The sequence below is a fragment of the Eleutherodactylus coqui genome, chromosome 12, assembly GCF_035609145.1.
Source record: "Eleutherodactylus coqui strain aEleCoq1 chromosome 12, aEleCoq1.hap1, whole genome shotgun sequence".
Taxonomy (NCBI): Eukaryota; Metazoa; Chordata; class Amphibia; order Anura; family Eleutherodactylidae; genus Eleutherodactylus; species Eleutherodactylus coqui.
In genome coordinates this window covers 69782360-69800308 of record NC_089848.1, presented here as the reverse complement: position 1 = coordinate 69800308, position 17949 = coordinate 69782360, and the positions used below count along the sequence as shown (strand labels likewise).

At 45.1% G+C, this 17949-nt stretch overlaps 1 protein-coding gene across 1 annotated transcript in view; it reads right to left on the bottom strand.

Annotated features, from left to right (window-relative positions):
* The window catches only part of DNAH11 (dynein axonemal heavy chain 11), a 270457-nt gene extending 253720 nt beyond the window's left edge, over window positions 1-16737 (bottom strand). Inside the window, exons 1-3 of the mRNA XM_066584695.1 lie at window positions 16645-16737; window positions 4982-5244; window positions 2657-2794 (exon numbers count right to left, since the gene is read on the bottom strand). Coding sequence (XP_066440792.1) covers window positions 2657-2794; window positions 4982-5212 — 369 coding nt within the window. The 5' untranslated portion in view covers window positions 5213-5244; window positions 16645-16737. The remainder of the gene's footprint in view (window positions 1-2656; window positions 2795-4981; window positions 5245-16644) is intronic.
* Window positions 16738-17949: the final 1212 nt, after the last annotated feature.

Below are 17949 nucleotides of genomic sequence, written 5' to 3'. Positions count from 1 at the left end.
CTATTACTACTGGGGCCAATATAGAAGACGCTATTACTACTGGGGCGACCAATATAGTGGACACTATTACTATTGGGGCTACTGTGAGGGTCACTATCACTGCTGGAGCCACTATAGGGGACACTATCACTACTGGAGCCAATAAAGGGGACGCTATTACTACTGGGGCCAATCTAGGGGACGCTATTACTACTGGGGCCAATATAGGGGACGCTATTACTACTGGGGCCAATATAAGGGACACTATTACTACTGGGACCAATATAGGGCACACTATTACTACTGGGGCCAATATAGGGGAAGCTATTACTACTAGGGCCAATATTGGGGAGGCCATTACTACTCGGCGACCAATATAGGGGACACTATTACTACTGGGGCTACTGTGGGGGTCACTATTACTGCTGGAGCCACTATAGGGGACACTATTACTACTGGAGCCACTATATGGGACACTATTACTACTGGAGCCAATATAGGGGACATATTACTACTAGGGCCAATGTACTGGGATACTATGACTACTGAGGCCACTGTGGGGGACACTATTACTACTGAGACCACTGTGGGGGACACTATTATTACTTGGGCCGCAATAGGGGACACTATTACTACTAGGGGCAATATAGGGGACGCTATTACTACTGCTATCGTATGGCGCAGAGTGTTAAGGCAGCTCTCGCTCACGACCTGATCGTTGCGGGGTCATTTCCCGCATGGTTCAGGTAGCCAGGAAGTCAGGCCAATGGGTTCACTTCGTCACATTTTGCGGGTTGATTTCACATGCGCAAAGGTGGGTGCAAACACGTTCGTCTGTTTAAGCCCTTAGCTGACATTTTTCTAGGTTGGGGACACACAAACAGATTCCAGTTGCATTTATACGTCCGTAATACAGACAAGTGCTCTGGCATAACTGCAGGTATCCTGACCTGAACTCTGAGCGTGGCAGTCCCCATAGTCATGTACAGACAATAGAATTACAAAAATCTACAATCAGAAAGTAAACACAGATTTGGAAAATGTCTCATTCTCTGGTTTTAATGAGTAAACAGAAGTTTAATCATATCCTTCACCATGTCAAATATCACATGAACTTATTATATTCTGTACCAAATGGAGGCTCAGTGGTTACCATGGTCCTGGGTTCAAATCCCACTAAGGACAACATCTGCATGGAGTTTGTATGTTCTCCCTTTGGGTGTCAAGTGGGTTTCCTTTACAATCCAAAAACATACTAATAGGTGAACTCAGATTGTGAGCCCCAATGGGGTCATCAAGTGCTATACAGTGCTGCAGAATGATTATACACTATATATATATATGTGTGTAAAATAATTACAGCACCAAGTAGTTTTTGGGAAGGAAAAGAACTGAACTGTACACCGGTAGGAAACATAATCATAACCATATAAGTCAAGCACAAGTTGACAACAATAGAAACAAATACTGAAGCAGAAATGAAAGTATCCTGAGGAGTAAACATACGGTATGTTGGCGCAGACGGACATTCACTTCTAAACAAATGACACAATAATTCACTTCACAGAAGAGGCTTAATACAAGAGAGAGCAGATTTTGTTCACGTAATACCCGGTACCAATTTTTACATTACTTTGCATTGTGCCTCTCACACACAGCGTACACAAAAAAGAATGCAGCATGCACTATCTTGCGTACTAATTTTGTGTATTACGTGCGCATACACACCAAGATAGCGTATGGGAATTCTACTGCCATCTTTAAAAATACAAATAGTAATAAATGTTATATCTATATTAATAGGTCATTCGGGTCATATGATTTTTTATCCAGTTTTCAGCTATATACTAAATACTGTGGGTGAAAACTGATAGATTGGTTTGGGTCTGATTCCTGGGCCCACCATTAATTGCCAGAATGGAGAGTTCCATGTCCACCCCATCTGAGCAGAATGGTGGCTGACAATGTGCATTGCTCCCTATTGATTTCAACTAGACTGCTAGAGATAGCCACGTGCTTGAACTCCGATATCTTCAGAAGTCCCATGATATGAATGGAGTGGCAGCACGCATGCTCAGCTACCGATCCATTAAAATCGGTTGGATATAAGACCCCCTTTCTGGTGATCAGTGAGGGTCCCAGCAGTTGGATCTCCACCAATCTATTAGTCATCACTCATACAGTGGATAGATGAAAACTGGATATAAAGTCATATAACTGGAATACCCCTTTAAGGCCTTCTGCACACGGGCGTATTTGCATTGCGGAGTCTGCTGCATCATAGCATTCAATGGCAAAAAGCCATTTTATCTCCATGAGCGAAAATAAATTGCAATTTTCCGCTCACGGAGAAGAAATCGCAGCCTGCCTCAATTTTGTGCAGGTTACACACGGCTGTCTCCCATTGAAGTCAATGGCCCTACCGCAGTGAGAACTGCAGAAGTATCGCAAGATACACGTCACCCCCAAGCGCTAGCGGCTACTGCACATGTGCGACGGAGTGCCGGCGGGCACATCCATAGTGCTCGCAGAAGACGCCAGACAGGTACACAGGGGTCACCGGCATGCGGGATCCGACCTGCCCGTGTGCAGGAGGCCTAAGCCTGCAAGTGTTGTTGGGCATAGATTAAATATTACAACCGAAATTACCAATTTTAACAGGTACATTTCATCTCACCTGTTCTACAAGTGTAGATGTCTGGATAAAAGACACACCAGACAATTCCCCAAGTATTAGGATTTTCTTGTAATTTTCTATTTCAATAGTTGCTGGTGTCTTCTTCATGATGTAAGCACCCTTGCCCTTTACATTTATCTAGAAAAAAAAAAGTACAAAAACTATTATGTAATGATGCCTCCTTTTACTAAAGGAGGTAACTGGAAAAAAAAAGTTGTATAAAAACTGGCTTCCAATAAAATAAGAATTGAGATGGAAAACTTCAACTGTGGGAAGCAGCGGGGACGGAGACTGATGGGAGCAGAAGTGCAAAAGGTAACAAATGGATGTCAACTTTCCAAAAGTGATAGAATTAATTAAATACAGGAAAAACAACAGTAGACAGCAACATTTCCGCTGTTAGGGTGCCTTCACACTTGCGATATCGCTGCATTTTTGTAAAGCGAAAGTCAATAGCACTTTCTAATGTTAAAAGCGCATCGAACAAAAATCGCAAAGCACAAACTTGCGATTTTTGAGCAATGCATTTTTAGCATTATAAAGTCTCATTGACATTTGCGTTAAAAAAACACAGCGATATCGTGATTGCATGGGGTGATATGGCAATTTTTCAAGGCTCCATGGCAGGGCTGAAACGTTGCTGTCTGTTGGTGCATTTTCCTGCCTGGAGTAAACACTGCCACCTTTGGAGTGTGACATCCATTTGCTTCTTTTTACATTTTTGCTTACATTAGTTAGGTTGGGGTTGATCCACCCAGGATGAACTGTTGCATCCATTCAAATTATTTGCGTAACACTGGTGCTGCTCTCAATTCTAGCTCATTTCAGAGACTGATGTGAGAGATTACAAATGGCGTACAACAAAGAAGAATATGCTAATGTTATACACTATAAGCAACAGGAAATTACATTATCACAGCAAATATATGTGTTTGCAAAAGTGCCTGTGTGTCCTTCCTTATGTAAGGCTACTGTACAAATGGTCTGTGAAGTTACAAGGGACTCGGGATGCAATAATTGAGCGCACAATGATCTTTCCTTGGCCATTGTAACTTGAAGCCACTTTCAACATCCAGAGTCACAGACACTGTTGATCTGCGGCACGTGTGACTTCCTGGAAAGTCCAACCAATCAGTACGGACATTTCACCGGTAGAACAGCTCTGTTTTTAATGAACAAAAATGGTTTAATGAACATAATGCAATACAGTACAATGCAAATGCTCTGTAAAATATATAAGGAATAAAAGGAGCACATATAGAAAAAAGGCTCTAACAAACATTTCCTCACAAGTCTACAAACCAATAATAAAACTCTATAAACTAAATTATCGCCGCAAAATTAAAGAATTATGCAATTTGAGGCCAGAGAAAAACAAGCTACACAGAATAAAGTACTTACTGTACAACAGTAAATGCAAAATCCCATGTCACTACACATAGCTATAAAGTAGGAGAAATGTTTGCTTACCAAGCAGATGATACATTAAGTGTATTTTCACACGCTACGGAGATGCTGCGGACTTTCCGCTGTGGAAAATTCCGCTGCAAAATACGCAGAAGAAACAGACTCAAAATTACCACAATCAGTCCGGATTGTGACTCAAAATCAGCTCCCCCTCCCTTCACAATTCTTTACTCTGTCAGAGCACCGATTCATCCGGCACACGGTGGCCTCTAGTAAGATCAGTGCCGCTAGTCAGGTGATGCAGAAGTAGCTCATCTGACTAACAGTGCTTCGCTCACTAGGAGCCGCGGGGTGCGCTGACAACGCGAAGAATTGCGAGTCGAGGGGCAGTGGGTTTTGACTGTTTCCTTTGTGGAAATGCTGTTGATTTTGTCGTGGAATTTTCTGCTATGCGCAGCATTTCCGCTACCTGTGAACGCATCCTAAGAAGCATTGGGTGGAACTTGTTGGTCTGATATTACATTGGCCACATTGGGACTTGTCAGGGAATGGTGTGGCATAGATGAGGAAATAGTGAGGGGGAAACTATGATGAGTATGCTATCCCCAGGCTAATGTAAAATTTTGTTGTGTGAGGAGACAAAAGATTGTGACTAACACAAGTTAGTAGAAGAGCAAAGCTGTCCCTTTAAACATGGTGGGTGGAAACATCTGTCCACCAAAAGTTTAAAGAGGGAGGAGCTAAGCCCAAGCTCCAAGGACAATTTACTAGTCACAATAATGACTGGGGTTTTTCCAGCCTTGCCATGATCACTCTGCAAACATAAAGCCATCTACAGCTAGTCCATAGACATTAGAAACTATTTTAATTATCAAGTAGTATTGTTTCATGTACAACCTCCTGGTATTTGTTTCTTACCTCTTGAGTTACTACTATCCCTCCTTTAGGGGCAGCTGAAAAAATCAGCATAATCTGACCTTTTTGATCAAAAAAATCTTTTAGTATCTTCTCATCCTGTTCATTCTCTACAAACTTTATCCAACGATCTTCTTTGACTTTCAAGGTACGTTGAAGCCATCTGCCCATATAGGATACTCTTTCATCTTCCCAGAAGGGAGGCACTGGAGGTTCCTCATCATCCAAATCCATTTTTGGTTCCCCAAAAAATTATACTTGGTCACCTATGGCAACATAAAACAAGATCATTACTCAACAACAGACAGCGAATAACTACTAGCCCTACTTATGGTTATCATCTGCTCATTACCAATAGAAAACTTTTTAAAGTTACGTGAACACCATATTCAGTTCAGGTTTGTCATCATTATATGCTGCCCTGTGTAAGGACAATATATAATAGGGATGAGTCGCCTGTACTATTAGACCAAACAAAGCAAAACACATTGTAAATTCATGTGAGCACTTCTTCATTCATTCTCAACCTGGATGCAGCATCAGAAAGCTACCTAATCAGGTGGGATGGTGGTCAGGGGACCCACATTCTGTGGATAGCTGTGAAGGTGCTACGAAAGACTAAGGTGGGAAAACTCTTCTAAAGGCCCTAAACAGGCCGGTTCTTAATGGGTTATAGGAAAGAGGGTCTGGTAATTAAATCTCAAATAGATTCCCCCTTCTTCAGGTAACCAAGTAAATCAGTAGTCTGGTGCTTGCCAACACCTTTGCCAAAGTGTAGCTGCTATCTCTTATCGATGCTTGCCATCTTTACAACACTTGTGGAGAGGATGGGGCTAATGACAAACTGTTTGGCACCGCACACATCCAAATCCCACCCACCTGCTGTGGTGAATGACAAACAATTTTGCAGGAAAATTAAGCATCCACTGGCTACCATGGGTGGGCAGAGTTTCTGGTGTGTACTGGACTATATTCCCTTACTCAGATGGGGCTTTCCAGTTAATTAAAAGTTAATTTAATAACACTTTTCACTTTCTCATGCTTTCCACAATATCTGCTCACAGTCATTCAACTTCCATGAGCTGAGACTTCACTCTCTCTACAGTGGCGAAAGAACTCAATTGGGCTGCCTGTCCACGGGCGTTGCAGTATCCTGCGGTGGATCTCCGCCGCTCAGGAGCAGGAGTCGGCAGACAGATCTCTGCTGTCAGCCTGACAGATAGGCTACAATTTGCTGACCACGAGCGGAGAATCGCAATGATTCTCCGCTCGTGGACCAGGGGGGAAGCGCTCTCCATAGCAACGCTATGGAGAGCTTTCACTGCGTTCCCTGTGGCCGGATTATTGCCGCAGGGAATGCAATTCAAACCCACCCGTCGACTGGCAGTCCAAGAGTATGTTGACATGTGGCCTATACACTGCATATTTGCCAGCACAGATTAGCATGCAGCGTATTACCAGCACAGGCCAAGTAGATGTGACTTCAAAAAAGCTCAATCACATGCTGCAAAAGAGAATAATCCTCTGTGTAAAGTATAATTTACCCACTTAACGTCACGGATCTTTTTTTTTGTTTCCTCCTCACTTTCAAAAAATCATAATTCTTTTATCTTTCTTCTGAGTAGCTGTTTGAGGACTTGTTTTTTGTGGGATGAGTTGTATTTTTCAATGACAGCATTTAATAACGGTATTCTTGTATCTTGACGCTCCCGGAAGCTAGGGGTTTGACTGGGCTACCATGAGGAACACCCCCTGTCACACCCCTAGCTCCCAATTGGCTCAAGAGCTGAGGGTCCTACAATCTGCTACAGTGGATTTCAGCCAGAAGCACCGTGCCCTGTGAGTTAGCCGGCACTTAGGTCCACCGCTGTGACTGAAGGTACCTGCCTGTTCTCGGCGCTCTGCCCTCCCTGCTGTCCTCCTTCTGGTGTCTGCGGCCGCTGCCTATGACTGACAGTCCCAAGCCACTGTTGGCTCCCTGGTGTCCTACTGCTGTGTACGGGGAGGAATGTCAGCGACTGTCCCACACCGCTGTGGTTTCCCCACAGTGACAGCCTGCAGTGTGCGTCCGCTGGCTGTCACTGTCTGCCCCCCCTGCTGCCGCCGATTTTGAAGTTGCATGTGGCAGGTGTGGGGGTGCTTGTCGGAAAGGCGCTTCATGCCGGTGTGGCCTCCCTGCTGCTGACCCCGCTATGTGTGTAAACACAGAGGGGGTGCCGCCTTCTGCGGCAGCGAAGGTGCTTGCACCAGTGGATGCGCAACTGCAGCCAGGGCTACTGTCTGAATTGAAAATACATTCAGCTGTAGACTCAATGTTACTGGGCTGCCAGGACCTGCAGCCCAGCCAACTGTCTAGCCAATCACGTACAGGGGGCGTCACCCCACTGTCAATCTAGACTCCACCAGTACTTCCTGGTGGTGTCAAGATATGTGACCAAGCCCAATTTTTCAAATCTGACGTGTCACTTTATGTGGTAATAACTTTTAAATGCTATTACTTATGCAAGTGATTCTGAGAATGTTTTTTTCATGACATATTCAACTTTATATCCATAATATTTTTAGGCTATGTTTTGGATTTATTTTTTTAAAAATCCAAAATTTTGAGAAAATTTGGAAAATTAGCAGTTTCAAAATTTGACAATTTGTACTTGTAAGGCTGCCTGCACACGGGCCGGTTGGATTCCGCATACAGAATCCAACCCTGGCAGCAGTGGTGTCCGCTTGTACCTACTTTCTTTTTCTCTTCTCTGCAGCAGGATCGGCCCCATTGAAAGTAATTGGAGAACATCGCACTCTCCTGCCGCAGCTGTGACAGCCGCGGTGGGGATGAAGGGTACCCCTCAAGGATGCGGGACTGTTTCCATGTGAAAACGCCTTGCATCCAGGGGTTTTCAGAAGCATTGCAAGGGTGATATTCATGGCCCAATATCGCTCTTGCCAGTGTGCAGGAGCCCTAATACAGATATTCATGCAATACAAAGTGGTTAATAAATAACATTACCATATATGTGTTATGTCGGTATAATTTTTTAACATTCCTTTTTATTTTTTAACAGACCTTAAAAGGCTTATAAATTTAGTAGCAACTTTTTTAAATTTGGAAGAATATTCCCAAACTCAATTTTTTCACAGGCATTATATGCCCGAAGACCATGCTGGTTGGTCCCCAGGCAAAGCCCTGTGATCTCAGCTGTCATCAGACACTAAGATCACGGACCTCCTGCACAGTGGTGAGGCTCTAGGGGAATTCTCTACAAGGACATTTTAAAATATCCTTGCACAGATAGATATAAACTCCTTAGACATTTCTAGTCTATGGACAATCCTGAAGTGGTTAATGTATCAGATAATATACTGAAAAAGTTTTAAAACAGTGTGTGTATATATATATATATATATATATATATATATATATATATATATATGTCTCTGAGAGGCTCCTTGTGCACAGGGACCTCTTTTTACGCATTTATAGAGCTTGTTGACCACTAGACACCTCTATGACCAAAAAGATTTAACCCAGTTAACAGAGTCTGAGAGGGGCGCATTATTGGAATGTGAGAAGCTGGATGGTCGCATCGACTAATTGCCGCCACCGAGGCCGTTCTGACCAGACTGTTAGGTAGTGTTGGACCAGCGGACGTGTGAGTACATGCACACAAGGCGTCTGGGTTCAGGACGCACTTGATATGCCACCAGTACAGAGGATCATCTGACAAGAACCTCTAACTGTTTTCTTGTCTGCCATCCAGAGACAGATGGCACCATCGTTACAGGCCCGTGTCAGTCGGAAACATTTAAGGCACTTGGCTGAAGGACCTTTGGTCTTACGGTGCCCATTACATGTACTGCCTTTGATAAACCATTGCCTCCATTTGTAGTGGTGTTGTGAATGACTAAATGGCTGCTACAGAGTGGAACCGAGTTGTTTTCTGAGACACATCCAGGTTTAGTTTAGCCATTTACAACGGCCGTGTTCATGTTTGGAGACCTTTGGTGTCTCAATCCTGCCTTTGCTGTGGAGCGGCACACTGCCCCCTGCTGGTGTGACGGTCTAGAGGGCCATCGCATACCACAGTCTGTCACCCCTAGTAGTGGTACGAGGGACAATGATGCTCAGCTATATGTTCTGGACATCCTGCAGCCACATCTGTTCATCTCATGGCGGCTTCCAAGAGGCATTTCCCAGCAGGATAATGCTCAGCCGCACACACAAGAGTATCACAGGAGTCTCCAGAATATTGCCACACTTTCGTGGCCTCACCGATCATAAGATTTATCGCCAATAGAACATGTATGGGACCATCTGGGATGCCAAGTTGAACAGTCTACAAATTTGCACAATCTAGAGGCTCAGTTACAGCAAATGTGGACCAATATGCCGCAGGATACCATTTGGAACCTGTATGCAGTATTAGTGTATCTTGATGCCACCAGGAAGGCCTGGTGGAGTTGAGATTGAGTGGGGGGTGACGCCCCCAGCACATAATTGACTGCTGAGCTGGATGGGCTGCAGGTCCTTGCAGCCCACTAAGCTCATGCAGCAGATTACATGTATGGAGACCTTCAGCTCTGTTGTACCCAGCACAGTGTAATGATTTATGTGATGGATGGAGGGCTTAGGGTGAGGAGTAAGCGTCACAGTTAGCCCTACATTTGTAATATAAGGCTAACTGTGACACTTACCCCTTACCCTAACCCTCCATCCATGACACAAATTGCTGGATGCCTACTTTCCCCTGCTTGACCGCTCCCAGGACTTTTCCCACCCCCATCCCCCCTACGGCACCGGGTGCTCCCGCTGCCGCTCCCCCGCGGCAGGCAGGAGCGCATGGAGTGCCGTCCCCGATGCTGTCGCTCACCCGGCATCCGGTACAGTGCAATGGCGCTGCCGCTCCCCTCACGCCAAAAGAAGCCTGAAGCGTGGTAAGTGGCGTCGGCGCTGTTGTTGCTGGGTGGGACTCCTGTACCACCGGCAAAGTAGCGTCCCCTTTGTGCTCCCCCTAAAGAGCAAGCAGCCCGCAGCACTGCCACTGCTGTCCCCGAATCAAGTTGCGTACTGTAGCCTCCCGTGTCGGCTCACCCTGCGAAGCAGCCGGGAGCGCTGTCAGTCATGTCCCCGAGTGTGAGTCCTCCAGCAGCATCTCCCCCGTGCTGTAAGTGGCCTCCCCAGCTCCTAGGTCCTTCCAGCACCTTTGCTTCTTGACCCTATCGGTAGCTAAGGGTGTGAGAGGGGCGTTCACCCTGTCAAAACCCTAGCTTCTGGTGGCGTCAAGATACACTAATACCCCTGTATGCCTCCATGCCCAACCTTATCAAATCTTGTATCCAAGCTAGAGGCGGTACAACAGAGTACTAGAGCCTCCATGCCTCCCGTATCACATCTTGTATCCAAGCTAGAGGTGGTACAACAGGGTACTAGAGCCTTCCTTTAAGTGTTCAGTTTCCTGCAATAAATTATCCTTTTGATCTGATATTGTTATGACTTACTTATATCACACATAGAAAGTTTCATTCAATGCTGTCAACCCCTATGTGCTTCATTTTTTAAAAAGTATATATATATATATATATGCATACATACATACATACATACATACAAGTATATATATTTTCTTACTTTCTCTTTTACTAAAAGCATATTTTCTTGTTTTTCTGTTATTCTTGTGAAGAAAGGTCGTATGACTATATATATTTGTATATACTCGGTGTCCATTGGGTTGACTTGGTTTTATTCTGTAAGCTCTTGGAACTAGACAAGTACTTGTATTGCAGGAAGGAGCTCTGGGGGCTATTATTACTCCTTGGTGTCACATTTATCACCTAAGTTTGGCTGTACAAGTTTCAAAGGGAAAAGCCAATGAACATTCCTCCATCCAAACAGAACATCTCCCAGCACCTGATAGGGAGGGGGAAGTACAGGAAGATGGACTATTGCATATTCATTGCATTCCACCTTATTACCTCATTGTGCTATCCTAACCTAAGGATTTGCTTAAAGGGGTTTTCAAGGGAAATACAATTGATGATCTTTCCACAGGATAGATCACTAATAGTTGATCCTCTGGGGTCCGCTGCTTGGGACCCCAGCTGATCTGCCACTACACAGAGGTATATGAAGCAGAGGGTGCTGCTCACATCCCTTTGTAGTGGCCAGCACTTGTAACTGCAGCTGCAGCTCTCATTAAAATTAATCCCTGTGCGTAGCGGTGTTAATAGCGGGTGCCCGATCAGTGGATGGGATTGGACCCCCGAGCCGCAGACCACAGCCAATCAACTACTGACAACCTATCCTGAGGTATACATCAATAGTATTTCCCTGGAATCCCCTTTTAATGCACTAATTGCCAGTTCTACAAACTGAGTCAGGGACTGGAAGAATAAAACATGTGAGGGACAATAGTAATAGGTTGATATTGTTTAGGCCAACAATGCTGAAAAATGCTCCATTGTTCATCCAAACCTCAGGGAAGCTTTTTGTAAGTGCTGTGTTTTTGTATTAGGCCTTATGCACACGGCCGTGACGGGCTCCGCAGCGGAGTCCATCACGGCGCCCCTCAAAGACCCCACAATACCTCCGGATCCGCCGTGCTAAGTCCCGCATGATGCTCTGGCGCGCATGCGCAGTACAGCGCATGACGCGCTGGCGGTGTCAAGTATTCACGCTATACTTCCGCTGTGCTACAGCGGAAGTATAGCGTGACGGGCGGCTTCCATTGACTACAATGGAAGCCGTCCGCGCGTCTGGACGCGACAAATAGCACATGCCGCAGGTAGTTTCACGCAGCGTGTACATTGAGCTATTAGCTTCAATTAGGTTCACGCGGCGGAAATCTGGCTATGGGCATTAGGCCTAAAACTTTGCTAAGCTTAGCCCGTGTTGCTGTGAACCTCATAGTTTTTCCTAATGTTACCCCCTTGACTGCTGGAGAGCTGTGTGTGTATGCAGGTCTTCTAACCTTACCAGAAGTGATGGCAGCAGGTACTGTATTTTGGGGTGTATGGACCTTGTTGGGATGCGATCTCTGCTCAATTTGCAACTAAAGTGGAAGCTATGCACAGGATAAAACGTGTGAAATAGATTAACCCCCTGCATTTGCATCCACATCACATGCCAGGAAAGTGTGTTCATGATAATACTTTCTTACTTTTTTTGTGCTTAGTTAGATTTAAAAAAAATTGTTTTGATATTAACTTTTATGTTTCTGTTATCTTTGGGCTTAGTCACACGTGTTACTGCACTAAAAGACGGTCGCACTGCAGATGTGGACGAATCTCCGCACCGCCGAAGAAAGAACATGTGACCGGCTCCATTGGGGGGAGCTGTCCATCCTGAAGTGCAGCCGTCTTCTTCGTGCAGTAAGGGCCGATGCGCCCCTGTGACTAAGCCCTTAGCCTTTTCACTGATAAAGTTTCACATGACCAAAATGCTCACATTATGCTTTGGTTGCTATGAGTTGATGCTTTGGCTGCTATGCTACTAACTGGAGTGATGCTGATTACGCCTTTTATCATATTCTGATTTTGGTGTATCATTTACTGCTTCTTGTGGAGTATAATGGGGGCTAATTCCGCCCATGTAAAATCATCCTTAGACTAACTAACACGGGCGAGTGTGATATGGGGCTGTGAATCATGGCCCCATATCACGCTCCCCACCATGTGAATTCCCTGCAGCTGCGCTGGTGGATCGCGGAGCTTCTCCCATGATTTTCAATGCACTGTGACTTTTTAATTGTGATTTTGTTTAGAATGGAACAACGATGCAGTACTCAGAAGAGGCACTATAAAACAGCTCCGGATCAAACAGTTCCTGCAGTCCCACAGCAGTGAATACAGTAGTGGCGCATAACGGCCGCTGCATTCATCTAGGAACATGATAAGGGCTCCTTCACACTGGCGAGGGCGATATCACGCTGTGAATCACGGCCCAATATCGCCCTCGCCATCCATGTGAAAGCCCCGTGAATGCACGTGAAAACAGCTGTACATCACAACGCTGCGAGATCACGCAGCCAGATGCAACATGCTGCCATTTGTTTCTCGCATAGCATTGCTTCGAGATGCTGTGCAGGAAAAAAAGAAAAAATCGTTAATGTGTATGACCCCATTCAAAAGATATTCTCGCCAGTGTGAAGGCGGCCTCACTTATCCATAGGCGATATGTGTGTGATCGATAGGGATGCGACTGCTAGGACCTCCATAAAAAAAGGGGCAAGAGTGTCCCCAAAAGAATGAAGCGGTGGTAACGTGTGTATTCATTTCTATGGGACTGCGAAGACCAAGTATAAGCGCAAGGGTCCCATAGAAATGAATATAATGGTAGTCTGCACATGTGACCACAACTCCACTCATTCAACGAGACTCAAGACCCCCATTCTGATAATCACTGGGGTCTTGGCGGTCGGACCACCATCAATCAGACACATTACCTATCCTGTGGATAAATATGTTATTTCCATGGGACAACAGCTGAGGCCTCGTTCACAGGAGTGCTGTTTTAGCGCAGTATCGGAGCGTGAAAAGGTCGCGGCTATAACGCACTAAAGATCACGTAAACAGGTGAATTCCAGCTATTGTAATGAACCCCGTTCACACGATCGGAGGGGAGTGTTATTCTGCTCCCATAGGAGTCTATGGAAAGCACGCCCCAAAGGTAGGTCAGGTCCTATCTTATCTCGCATCACAGACCTTAGATGCGAGCATTGCGGTCACATGTCCTATCTTTGATTGGTGCAAGGAACTTCATGTGAACGCTTCCATAGGAAACCATTGGTTCTATTTAGACACGACCTTTTCACGCGCCTCTATTGCGCGAAAACAGCGCCCTTGTGAACGAGGCCTTAAGGTCGTATTTATACGTGCGAGAGTGATATTAGGCTGAGGAACCAATATCACACGTGTAAACCTGCAGTTTTGCCTGTGTGTACAATGCATTTTGTGAGAAAACCATGTAGCATTTCTGCGCATGCGATTTTCACGCGTGTGAAAATCGTATCTCATGCAGGTGCGATGCAATTTTTTTCTTCACTCTCATAGCGAATAATGGGCATATATATATATATATATATACACACACATACACACATATATATATATATATATATATATATATATATATATATATACACACACACACACATATATATATGGAGGTGGAACCCAAACGCAGTTGTGAGACCACCCTAGACGAGTGACGATAACTACTGGGTCTGATTACATTTCCACGTCGTATTCTGTAATTTTCCAAGCAGCAAAAAGCTAAAACATATCTACATATGAAATCAGAAGAAACACGATAAACATTCCTGAACGGTATGCGCCAAATTTGTATTTTAGGTGCCTTCAGACTCCCATTGATCTATCCACCACATTTGCGTTTTTCTGTTCCATCTTCGCGTTATTTACTACGCTGTGTGATTACATCAGGGGGTACCTTTACCGCTGCCGAAAAATGACAAATCCCCCGAGAGGAAAGGAACGAACCTTTCACATGCATTGGTATAAGGGGCAGCGCTCGGCGTCCCGTCTAACGGGGGTTCATTCGCTTCTGTTGTAACTGGAGTATAGATTAGTGAAGTCGACTATGTTATTCTATACTGCAAATATAAAGGGAATGACGGAAACCTTTGTAAATCGGATACAGAGCCGTTCCAATTCAGACTGCCTTCACGCCTCTGGTGGGGATTCTGTTTTACGGCTCCGTTCGGGGGGGGGCAGGTAATGGGAATCCCCGAGGACCGAACAGCGCTGAACGGACTCCATTGACTATAATGGGGTTTGTTCGGTTTCTGCTCCGCCGTCCGGCATTTTACTGGAAGAAAAAGTACTGCATACAGCGCAATTTCTTCCGGTATTTTGTGCCGCGTTTTCGACAGAATCTCGGAATCGAAGTTCCACTGCAGATTAATGGTTCCCTTTTGGGGATTTTGTTACCATGCTGTTTTCACCAGCTGTGACAGAACCCCCTGACTTAATCACGCAGCGTAGTGAAAAAAGTCGCGGGCCTCGTGTGTTTTCTCGCAGCTATTAGCATCCCCTGAAAATCGCAACCGTGTAAAGTATTGGATTCCAACGCTGGGGATTTTTCCTCGCAGTGTCAAAAGATACATCTAGACGAAAAATTGCAGGAAGCTCTCATAGATTCCTATGGGAGCTTAAAAAAAAGGAGCTAGGGGGAGTTTACCTGCTCCGGCGATTGTCGAAGAAGACAGCTGTCGCTAATTAAGCTAAATAGAGCCATTCTGCCGACTGCTGCTACAGCGTCCTTTACACGCGACGCAACCGTGTGAATGGCCGAGAAAACACTAATTCCTTTAAGAATTAGATTGCAGCAATGCAGCATTGCCGCAAATTTTTTTTACGCGATGCGATCTGCGTGCGAGCACATCGCTCGTGTGAAGGAGGCCTAAGCGAGACGAACAATTCTTGCAAGAAAATGAACCCCATATATCAGCCTCGCCCATTATTTTCAATTAGGCTTGAAAACACACGAACGGCGTGCGACATGCGCGTGAGTGCGATGCAACTTCTACTATTGAAAACAATGGAAACACTTGCCGATCCTCCGATACAGATGAAAGCCGCGCCGGAGGATCGCAACTTTACTGGATGCCCCTTAGGGCGCCTTCACACTGGTGATAAAATTGCGCGATTTTTACGCAATGTGAGTTTATGAAACCAATGATTTTCCATGGTTTCTTTCACATTTGCAATGTTTTCACTCATGCAATGTTGCGAAAGAGAAAAATTGCGCCATCTCCCATCTTTCTGCGTTTTTTAAATCTCCCATGTTTCCCTATGGAGCCTCCTTTTTATCGCATCGCAAAGCACAAACTTGCGATTTTTGTGTCCTATTAAACATTCGCGATAAAAAATTGTGGTAAAATGGCACAAAAAAACTCTAGAAAATCGCAATTACCTGCAATGCTTTTGCGAAAAAAAAGCAGCGCTACGCTCCCCCCCCCCCCCCAAAAAACCACGATTCTGACGCACTTTTCTCGCAGCGATATCGCGATCGCCAGTGTGAAGGAGCCCTTAGGCTAACTGCACACGGGGGCAAGCGTGATATTGGGCCAAGAAACTCAGCCCGTCGCACTTGGCGACGTACATTTTATCCGCCGATGCGAGATGATTTGCAGGCAAAAACGCCTTGCATCGCTTCCGTGAAATTCCGATCCTTTTGTGCGAGCGTCACACGCCATAGCGGATCGGAAGTGTTTTGCATTGATTTCAATTGAAACCTCGGATCGCACTCGCAAGCACTTCGCACGCCACGCGATGTATTTAAGGTCCCACTGAAATCAATGGGCGATGTGTTCTGAAGAATGCGGAAAAAATAGTGCATGCCCTGATTTTTTTTTTCATCGCAGCGAGGGACACCATCACTCCTGCGTACGCCCCCATTTAAAACAATGTAGTTCGTATTTGTGCGGGATGCTCACCCGTGCGAAACCATAACAGAAAAACGTAAATAAACCCTTCTGCCTACATCCCTCATTCACTGCGGTCTGCGGCGCCATTTCTCCCTCAAAAAGAAAACGCAAAGCAGAAGTTGGCGTCCCACAACGGGGGACAAGATCATCCCAACTCCTCAGAGTAATGACCATAACAGTCACTAAAAACACCCCATAAGAGCCATTACAGCCAGCAGACAATGTTACCTGTCAGTGTCCTCCCCAGTAGTCACAGGTGACAATGGCCGCAGGTCAATCCCAGCCTATCTGTGAGGTAAACTACAGAGTGTCCCCCGTCACTGACCTCCCACCTGCGGCCGTGGACATGGCTGCTGCTCCTCCTATCTAATCCCTGCTGTGATCACCCATCATTACAGGATCGTCCCCAAATAGTGGGGCAGGCGTGCCCAGGAGGAGGCGGCCGGGCACGGGCGGCGGCGCCCCGTCTCCCTGGGATACACCTCACAGTAAACATTTCCCGCCTTCAGCTCCGTCTCCCCCCTGGTAACGCCGGCGGCGTCATAACAGCTCAGTCACATCTATGTTTGACCTCAGCAAGGTGTGCAAATAGGGGACGAAAGAGAGGAATTTAGTTCACCTCATAAATATATATACTGTATACAAACACCTGATATATATATACACTGTATACCGATGCCTGATATATATATATATATATATATATATATATATATATATATATATACCGTATACAAGCACCTGATATATATATATATATATATATATATACACTGTATACCGATGCCTGATATATATATATATATATATATATATACCGTATACAAGCACCTGATGTATATATACACTGTATACCGATGCCTGATATATATATATATATATATATATATATATATATACCGTATACAAGCACCTGATGTATATATACACTGTATACCGATGCCTGATATATATATATATATATATATATATATATATATATATATATATATATATATATATATATATACCGTATACAAGCACCTGCGGCGTTGTTCACACGAGCCTATGTGTATGCAGCTATATCCCCAGCCATCAGACAGATTGCACTGGATTCAATGCATTCATTCAGCGGGCCGGCGTATTAACGAAGGCGAATAGCTGCGCATATACGCTTGTGTGAACAACGCCTGAAGATGATGTGCCGTTAGTGCAACACGCCGAAGGGCCTGTCCGGTAACATCAGCGGTCTCCGCAATGGAACGTGGACGTCCGTCGAGTATCTAGGTGCTGAGGGGAAATGGCGCGCTTAACAGAAGGCAGAGAGGTGGAAGCAATCCATTTATTAAGGCCGGCTTCATACGGCCTGAGCGCTACATATTTGCGGAATGATTAATGATTTTTTGCGCTCATTGCGTGTTTTTCTGTACTTTTTGCGTACAGATGGCTAACTAGTTCCACGTGTTCTTTTTCCCAATGTGATTATGCAGTGTTTCACGCATCTCTTTGCGTTCTATGCGCACATATGCGTGTTCCCCGCCATTGAGGGGACTT